The sequence below is a fragment of the Gobio gobio genome (genome assembly GCF_949357685.1).
Source record: "Gobio gobio genome assembly, chromosome: 8".
NCBI lineage: Eukaryota > Metazoa > Chordata > Actinopteri > Cypriniformes > Gobionidae > Gobio > Gobio gobio.
In genome coordinates, this window is record NC_137114.1 from 50,019,990 (window position 1) to 50,029,747 (window position 9,758).

At 37.1% G+C, this 9,758-nt stretch overlaps 1 protein-coding gene across 3 annotated transcripts; it reads right to left on the reverse strand.

The window, feature by feature from the left end:
* Window positions 1-558: 558 nt before the first annotated feature.
* LOC307129974 (uncharacterized protein) lies at window positions 559-9,348 on the reverse strand. Of its 3 annotated transcripts, XM_079822797.1 has the most exons (4): window positions 9,294-9,320; window positions 8,106-8,267; window positions 1,866-1,990; window positions 666-1,600 (listed from the first exon to the last, which is right to left on the reverse strand). In XM_079822797.1, the coding sequence occupies exons 2-4, from the start codon at window positions 8,162-8,164 to the stop codon at window positions 747-749; spliced, it is 1,038 nt and encodes a 345-aa protein (XP_079678923.1). In that variant the 5' UTR covers window positions 8,165-8,267; window positions 9,294-9,320; the 3' UTR covers window positions 666-746. The 3 variants fall into 3 exon arrangements, with proteins under 3 accessions (XP_079678924.1, XP_079678925.1, XP_079678923.1); XM_079822798.1 differs by lacking the exon at window positions 8,106-8,267 and having other exon boundaries at window positions 559-1,600; window positions 9,294-9,348; XM_079822799.1 differs by lacking the exon at window positions 8,106-8,267 and having other exon boundaries at window positions 559-1,600; window positions 9,099-9,318.
* Window positions 9,349-9,758: the final 410 nt, after the last annotated feature.

Consider the following 9,758-nt stretch of genomic DNA (forward strand, 5'->3'; position numbering starts at 1 on the left):
TTCTGTCTTAAAGTGAAAGAAGTCTAATGCCGCGTTCCAGGCAACCCGTGTTTTTCCAACCTTTTACCCGTGAAAGTGCACTGGAATGGCAGTCAAACCTGTGACTTACCACCCATGATGTACTAGAGCTCAGTTACGAGCTCTGATGTCACATTATATAGCCCGCGAAACAACAATATCAGCCCCTACGGTTGCAGTGTTTATGGAAGTCGTACACAGTATTTTACAAATAACATAAAATAAAAGGTATAACAGTTTCTCTTGCATTATATGCTGTTTTTTTCTCCTCTGTTTCCCTCAATTAGGCAAGGAGTAAGCACCTTTGGCAGCATAATTAACATGTGCAGGTGGTGAGCAGGAAGGATGCTGGGAAATGTAGTGCAGATGCGATGAGTGAGCTGGTGACCGTGACATTCAGTGTACAGAGCTTATACACAACTTTTATGTAAATCTGTTTATGAAATGACTGGCTTTATGTAACTAAATAAACAAAAGAAAAAAAATTTGAATCCCCAATGTAGAATTTGTTTCAAATATTGACAAATACCTGTATTTTTCCCTTAAATTTGTTTCCAGTCTCTTTTAATTTTGGCATTTCTTTGAGTAAAATATAAGAATAATTACATAATTTTCACACAGATAATTCAATAAAACACAAATGGTGTGGCATTTCACAAAAACACTAGTTTATTAGTTAACTAACTACACATTTACTTGAATGTTTTGGATCTGAAGAAAATATTCGCTCACTGTGACACAGAACAACGCTTTTTAATATGAGTCACTAGATTACTTGATTGTCTAAAACTCATCCCACACTCAGTACAGTGGTACGGCTTCTCTCCAGTATGAACTCGGTCATGTGATTTTAGAGATCCAGAATGAGCAAAACTCTTGTCACAATATGAGCACTTGTAAGGTTTTTCTCCAGTATGAGTTCTTTGGTGCTGCTTCAGACTTCCTGGCGTTTTAAAGCTCTTCCCACAGTCACAACACACATGATCTCTCACTTCATCATGTGTTTTTTGGTGATCTTTAAAAGTGTTCAGCCATGAAAAACTCTTTCCACAGAGAGAACACACATGAGGCTTCTCATCTGAATGAACTTTCAGGTGTTGTTTAAGCTGTGATGATGAAATAAAGTCTTTACCACACTGATCACAGTTAAATGGTTTTTCTCCAGAGTGAATATGCAGATGATAATTGAGATCAGCTAAATATGTGTAACTCTTTCCACACTGAGTGCATGTATACGGTTTCTCTCCAGTGTGAACTCTCATGTGTCTGTTAAGGTTTCCTTCATGTGTGAAACTCTTTCCACACTGAGTACATGTACACGGTTTCTCTCCAGTGTGAACTCTCATGTGTCTGTTAAGGTTTCCTTTATGTATGAAACTCTTTCCACACTGAGTGCATGTACACGGTTTCTCTCCAGTGTGAACTCTCATGTGTGTATTAAAGCTTCCTTTATGTGTGAAACTCTTTCCACACTGAGTGCAGGTGTGCAGCGTTTTGGCTTTTGTTCTTTCAGTTTTAATGTTGTGATGTTCCTCCTCCTCTTCATTCAGTTCTTGTCTTTCCCATTTCACTTCCACCTGGTCTAAAATACACATCAAGTTTGAATCAGTTCAAGTGAACCCTGATTTAATAGCAGAAAGCAACAGATATCAGGTGTCAGATCTTTCCTGGGGCATTTTTATCTGGCATTCACTTATAAATATATTTAAAACATGTTTGACAACTGCCATATACAAAGTTATGATAATTTAAATTAATTTACCTCTATCATTTATCATCCATATAATGTGTATTAATCCACATCTACCAAAGCAGTCAACAATGAAGAATCAAGAATGGACACCAACCTGTTTGTTCCTCAGTATCTTCATGTTTTATTCTGGATGGATCTGGATCACTCATGTCTTCAATCTCCTCTTTAATAAACTCCATCTTCAACATATCCGTTTTTGCTCTTTCACTTCCATCAGGTCTGAAATAAACATATGAAGTAGTTAGAATCAGTTAAAGGAGGATCAGAGGTGGACAGTAACTGAGTACATTTACTTGAGTACTGTACTTAAGTACACTTTTTGAGTATCTGTACTTTCCTTGAGTAGTATTTTTTTCTGGAAACTTATGACTTTTACTTCACTACATTTGAAAGACAAATATTGTACTTTTTACTCCATTACATTTCTATCAAGGCCCTCGAAGTAGAAAGCCGTAGCCGCTTTGAAAGTCAGTGGAAGATTTGTTTTCTTCTTTAAAACAGGATTTGTTTTTTGTTTTTGTGAAGACAGACAATGATTTCCAAGTACTTTTTGAACACCAATCAATTGATGGAAAAATAGAAGGCGGCAGTTCCCAGACGCAGTGCGCGCAAGCATAGTCATACGTAAAAGTTAAAATTCAGAAGAGCAGACGTGGATAAGTCTGAAAAAGTGCAATGACACGAAAGTGCACACAGAAAGCTGCCTCTCAGACGCCAGACCACAAGTACTGAATTTTAGTCTATTGAATCTACTAAAATCTTATTATAGTCAATTAAAACTAGACTAAAACTAAAACAATTCTAAAATGCCTAAAATGTTATAGTCAAAAGACTGACTAAAACTAAATCCAAATTTGCTGTCAAAATGAATACTGGTATGAAGTATGGTTGGTCAAATGATTTTTATAGATTTACCCGCCAAGTTGCCATAGCCTTGTGGATACAAGGCTAACGCATAGACGACAATGTTGTTAGTTAGCATGCAAAAGCGTAGTTGGGCTAATAATGTTAACTGAAGTCCTTTCAGAAATATGTTTTTACATAATCCTGTCAAATAAACACAATGTAGAAAACCTTCTTTTCTAGTATGATTTTGACTTTGATAAGAGCTTTGTAACTTTTAAGCAAGTATTTAAATGAGTTCAAGGTATGCTAGCATGTCAGATGGAGCTTAAACCACCCTGATGGAACAGCGTGCATTCATACAACAATGCAACAATAATAAAATAATGCGTTTACTTTTACTTTTGATACTCAAGTACTTTTAAAAGCAAGTACTTCTGTACTTTTACTTAAGTAAAAATCTATCTTTACAACTTTCACTTGTAATGGAGTAATATTTAACCAATAGTACTTTTACTTTTACTCAAGTAATGGAGTTGTGTACTTTGTCCACCTCTGAGGAGGATATATGTGAAGATTCAAGTGAACCCTGATTTAATAACAGAAAACAAGAGATAATGTACCAGTCTATCAAATATCAGATCTATGATGAGCCAAAGGTTAGTTCTGTCATTCTCTCAAAATGTGAATAAAAACTGCTGTACAAGATTATGATCTAACTGCATTTGTGTCGTGTATTCATAGATTATTTGCCCATATTGGTATCTAACTAATATATATATATATACACTAATATATATACACTAATATATATATATATATATATATATATACAGTGCCCTCCACAATTATTGGCACCCCTGTTTAAGATGTGGTTGTGGACTTCTAAAAATTCTCCTTTTTTTTTAAACAACATAGAACCCAAATGCAAAAAAAAGAGAAAAAGTACAAGTTACATTAACTACATTACTTTGGTGGTAAAAAAAATCACACATTTAGAAAAAAAAAAAAAACTTGAAATCATGTGTCCCACAATTATTGGCACCCCTAACAATTCCTCTGAAAATTTTTATTGATTTTTTTTTAAATATATTTTTCTGTAGTTGCTAAAGTTGGTCAGGGTATCTAGGAACTTTTAATTAGTAATTCATGACTTCCTGTTTCCCTGGGGTATAAATATTACGTGACACAGAGGCCTAATTCTCTTACCCATTTGTCAACATGGCAAAGACAAGAGAACACACCATTCAAGTAAGGCAGATGTGTGTCGACCTTCATAAGTCAGGCAATGGCTACAAGAAAATAGCCACTCGCCTTAACTTACCCGTATCTACAGTCAGAGGAATCATTAAGAAGTTTAAAACAACTGGAACAGTGACAAACAAGGCTGGAAGAGGTCCCAAGTTTATCTTGCCACAACGCACAGTGAGGAGGATGGTAAGAGAAGTAAAAAAATGTCCTAAGCTCACTGTCACAGAATTGCATCAAAGAGTGGCATCTTGGGGTCACAAAGTCTCCAAAACAACCATCAGACGCTCTCTACATGCCAACAAGCTGTTTGGGAGGCATGCAAGAAAAAAGCCTTTTCTCACTAACACTCACAAACGTAAACGTCTGGAGTTTGCTAAGCGGTACTGGGACTTCAACTGGGATCGTGTGCTTTGGTCAGATGAGACTAAGATTGAGCTTTTTGGCAACAAACACTCTAAGTGGGTCTGGCGTAAGACAAAAGATGAGTATGCCGAAAAGCACCTCATGCCCACCGTGAAGTATGGTGGAGGATCTGTGATGCTGTGGGCCTGTTTCTCTTCCAAAGGCCCTGGGAACCTTGTTAGGGTGCATGGCATTCTGAACGCTTTGCACTACCAGGACATTTTAAATAAAAACCTGATGGCCTCTGCCAGAAAGCTGAAGATGGGTCGTCATTGGGTCTTTCAGCAGGATAATGATCCAAAACATGTGGCAAAATCTACACAAAAATGGTTCAGCAGTCACAAACTCAAGGTCCTCCCATGGCCATCTCAGTCCCCAGACCTCAATCCAATTGAAAACCTGTGGGGCGAGCTAAAGAGGAGAGTGCATAAGAGAGGACCCAGGACACTGGATGATCTAGAAAGATTGTGCAAAGAAGAATGGTCAAAGATCCCTCTCTCTGTGTTCTCCAATCTTGTGAAATGTTATAGGAGGAGATTAAGTGCTGTCTTGTTGGCAAAAGGGGGTTGTACAAAGTATTAACATCAGGGGTGCCAATAATTGTGGGACACATGATTTCAAGTTTTTTTTTTTCTAAATGTGTGATTTTTTTTTTTTACCACCAAAGTAATGTAATAAAATGAAAGGTTGGATTTTTGTCTTTTTTTGCATTTGGGTTCTATGTTGTTTAAAAAAAAGGAGAATTTTTAGAAGTCCACGACCACATCTTTAACAGGGGTGCCAATAATTGTGGAGGGCACTGTATATATATATATATATATATATATATATATATATATATATATATATATATATATATATATATATATATATATATTAGTGGTGGGCCGTTACCGGCGTTAATCTATTCTCAAAGTTGGGTTGGGAGCTGGGTCTATACTACGCAAGCTATGATGACTTTCACCTTGATATTTTAGCGCGGATGTACACATAGCCGAATTGCACTGTGGGGGGCGAGAGAACGAGTCTTCGAACCTGTGTGTATGCCTACTAGTGTTGTCAAAAATATCGATATTTCGCTATGTATCGATACTGAAATATCTGAAACGATACAATACTTATTCTCTACAGTATCGATATCAGCTGCGCTCTCCTCTCCTCTCCGACCGTCAGCGAGTTGACACGGACCCGCCTCCGCTCATTCAGTCCGGTTAATCCTCTGAACATTGCGAACGGGTGTTCTGCTGGACTTTTCTTAGTATTGGTGTGACCGGTCTGAATTTCGCACGGGGTTGCACATAACGTTAATTCTACTAATTCCCGCAGATTTCGCGCTCGCATGTGAAGCGCGCACACACATACCATAATAAAGCCGCCTCTGACATACAAGTGCAAAAATTAGCTCCTTTTTACAGCTTATTATTGGTCAAATACACTCAAATGTCGCAAAGCCCATCTTGGTGAGTTTTAACGTAAACACAGTCGTAACCAGGGGCCCGTTCTTCGTACCTCGCTTAATACATCTAAGATGATTTGACAGATCCCAGATCTTTTAATCGTGATAACTGATGTCTGGCTAATTTGGTTCTTCAGACGAATTTGCGGATTGGATTAAAATATCTGGATTAAATGATCTAAGATCACTGCGCGTTTTTGTTTTCCCTGAAGAGGGCAGATGCATCGATACTCGAAACCACGATCAGCAATGCAGCGATTGGTAGGGATGGGCATTTTTGTCAATTTCTCATTTCGATCATCGATAGGTCTCAAAAACGAGTACTCGAGTAATTGGGGGCGGGGCATGTGCAGGAGGCGGGGCATGTCCGTTATTGAGATACTGAAAACTGTTTTGAAAATGGTTGTTGACAAATACAAACGTGACATGAAAACAGGTATATGAAAACATGAACATATAAAACAAAAAATAACTGCTTGATTATGATGCATAAATGTCTTTGAAAAAGAAACATCTTTATAAAATGACTCAAATAACCAAGTCAGTAATATCGAGCATTACCTTTGAGCTGAAACTGTGGAATAACACCACCCTGCAGAGCTTGCTAGCTGGTTAATAAACTCAACCAAACGTACCCTATATCAATGTTAATATGAAGATTATTATGAACCTTACGACATAAATCAACACAAAAGGACGTGAATGCGCACGTGAACTTCAGCGTGCTAGATTTTACAGGCGAAGGGTTTGAAACGGAACATTTTGAATGCGCTCTTCCCTTAACAATGCTGATACACGGACAACGAAAGCACACAGAAACAACATTTTATTAAAATCGTGTTCTCATTATGCTTTGACAGATTGACTCTGCACCTCATGCACTTAATTGTATTATTCATGATCGAAGCATTTACAGACATCACTGCGCGTTTTCAAACTCATAACGAAAAACAACTTTAAATAAACTAGGTCTACTGTTAAAAAAATACGAGAACAGTATAGCACTGCTGCATTACTAATGTCAATGATTCTGAGAAAGAAATAGCCTATCTGAAAAAAATATCTGTCTCTAAACCATGTCGAGCTCGAGCAATAATGCATTTGAGCTGAAACTGAAGAGAATGAACAACAGCCGGTATAACGGCAGTGCTTTTCTATCTTATTAAGCTCAACCAAACGCGTTTTATATTAGATTAATCAGATAAACAACATAAAGGTAATCTTCTGCATCTGCAGAAAAGGACGCGAATGCGCACATGAACTTCACGCGCTAGTCTGAGTGTTCTCGCTAGTTTCTCTGAGGATAAGCTGATAAACGGGGAACTAAGCACAGATCATTTAGCAGCATTTTCCACGGTGTTCTCATTATAATGCTATGACAGATTGGCGCTGCACATCTTGCACTAACCATTTAATAATCAGTGATTCCAGACATCACTGCAGTGCACGCCTCTTCACTTTATTTCGCCGCGGTCATGAGGCGTGCTGTATAACGCCAACCAATCAGACCTCCGGTACCGCGCAAAACGACGCAATAACCAATAAAAAAAGAGACAAATATTTTTTTTTTCAGGGCGATCATCGTTCTCATGATCGATGATCGCTGTCACGTTCGAGTACTCGATTACTCGACCACTGTTGCCCATCCCTAGCAATTGGCTGGCGTCAAGACAGCAACGTAATGACATCATCTAATTAAAAAAGCCACCTGGCAAAAAAAACTTGACAAATTACACAAAAAACCCCCACGAATTTCTGAACCTTTATAAGGAAACAGCCAAACGACCAAACCAACATAAAAGTTATAATTGATAAATGATAAATGTTTTTTTTTTTTTTAACATGATTACCAATTATTTATATTCACGATTTTATACAGTATTTGTACATCCTTTACATTTTTATTTCAATGTTGTAATTTAATTCTTAATTCAATTTGAAGCAGATTTGTAACGTGACAGTATTCAAGTTTCTTATGGGTCAAGATCAAATTATCCTCTCTTGCGCTGCATCAAGCCACTCCCATAATATCAGTCATCACTTAAATTAATGCACAGCTCAGATTAACTGCACAACATGTGTCTAAACCAATAAAAATAAAATTATATAAAGTAATTATTCCATCCCAAATAAATCGTTCAATCAAGTGTCTGGCTATAGTATTATACACAACATTATACATTCTCATATACATATACAATATAAAATTTTTATATTATTTTTAAAAATTATTATTATTGCTATTATTATTACTGGTTCAGTAATGAACTCTTGTATTAAAGTAGCAGTGGCTGGGACAGATTTTAAGTATCACCTCAATGTGCAATCTAATCCTGTTTACATGAAATAAGCCTGCTCCCGAGCAGGTTTAAGCTCACGGACCTGTTACTATGACAGCAAGTCCAGGATGAGCTTCGAAGAACCAAACAATCCAAGATCATGCCAAATCGTCAACAATCAAATCCAGCTAACTGAGTTAGCGAGGTACGAAGAACGGGCCCCAGCTCACAGGAACAGTGTTTGGGATCCATGCGTGCGGCAGGTCTTAAAGGGACATAAGTTATTTATTATTCAAACTACAAAAAGACAAACGATCACTTACGAGCACACATATTCTGAATGCCTTCGGCAGAATTCAAATAAGCCATTTTAATCTAGATTAATATTGGAATTAATCTAGATAAAAAAAATCAATCCATGCCCACCACTAATATATATTCATATATTCACACTCATATATATATATATATATATATATATATATATATATATATATATATATATATATATATATATATATATATATATATATATAATCCTCACAAAAACCCATAATACATTTCATACCTGTGCCCTTCCTACCTGTAATAACAATTAGGAAATATACAGAAATTGAAAAGTTATCAGTTTGCACTGCATACATTATATATAGATGAATCCTTATTAAAGCTACAAAAGTTATTTAGTCAATAGCAGTGCGTAGTCAAATTAGTGAGTAGCCAAATTACTTTTGTTCTTTACATTGTCACCATAAGTGGTTACTGTCACTTTAAGATCTTCGCACATGATCTCACTTGTCTCGTTTTTCCTCACATCTCTTTCAGTTCATTTAAGACGTCATTAAACTATTTTAAGGCTGTTCTTATGAGGATACTCAACAAAACTGTCCTCTTGGCATAACTGTGAATTATTGTTCGTTCAAGCGCCAGAGAGATATCTCGAATCTGCCGCGAGCTTTCTATGCGTTCCAGTTCTCAGTAATGTTTGAGGAAGATCGCATAAAGCCTAACAGCGTCCACAAAGCCTGCTGCAACACCCCCTTCAACTCCCCCGTGTCACTAAACTATAACACATTTTGCATTTAAAAGATATTACCATCTCGTTGACCTAGGCATACAACAACATAGGCTGCATCACACAGCGCACTCGATGGCGTGCAAGTTAGGCTCACAAAAAAATAAACATTCGCCCAACGTGTCTGCCGTTCACCTCCGGCACACTGTAAATTAAACGAGAATACCCTTCCTGACATAAAACGTTCATAATGCATCTGCCAACAGTAGCTCTTACCTCCTGGACATAAACACGGCGCACCAGAAATTACGTCATTTCCAGGACCCTGAATGATGCGCTTAGTGGGTGCGTCCCATTCGACAGGGTCCCCAGGTTCACTGCTCTCTACTCCCTGAGCACGGTATATCAATTGAAGTGGACTTCGCTGACAATAATCACTCAATTGGAACGCCTTGCAACATCATCGAAGAAAGCCAAAGACTATTTTAAGATTATGATATAACATAAATTAATATTGTAATTGTAAACCATATCGTTTCTTCAACTAGGGACACTTTTAGCCATGGGAAAATGTGTTCAAAAGTCAAGTAACACAGTCTCATAAGTTTAAATAATTTGTCTAGTTTTAAGGTCTGTAGGACAAACAAGAGAAATTGTAATTATCTTACATATTTTCCGACCTGCAATGAACAAATGTAATTTTCACCACAGCAGTTATTTAAAAATTGAAAAACTTATGCC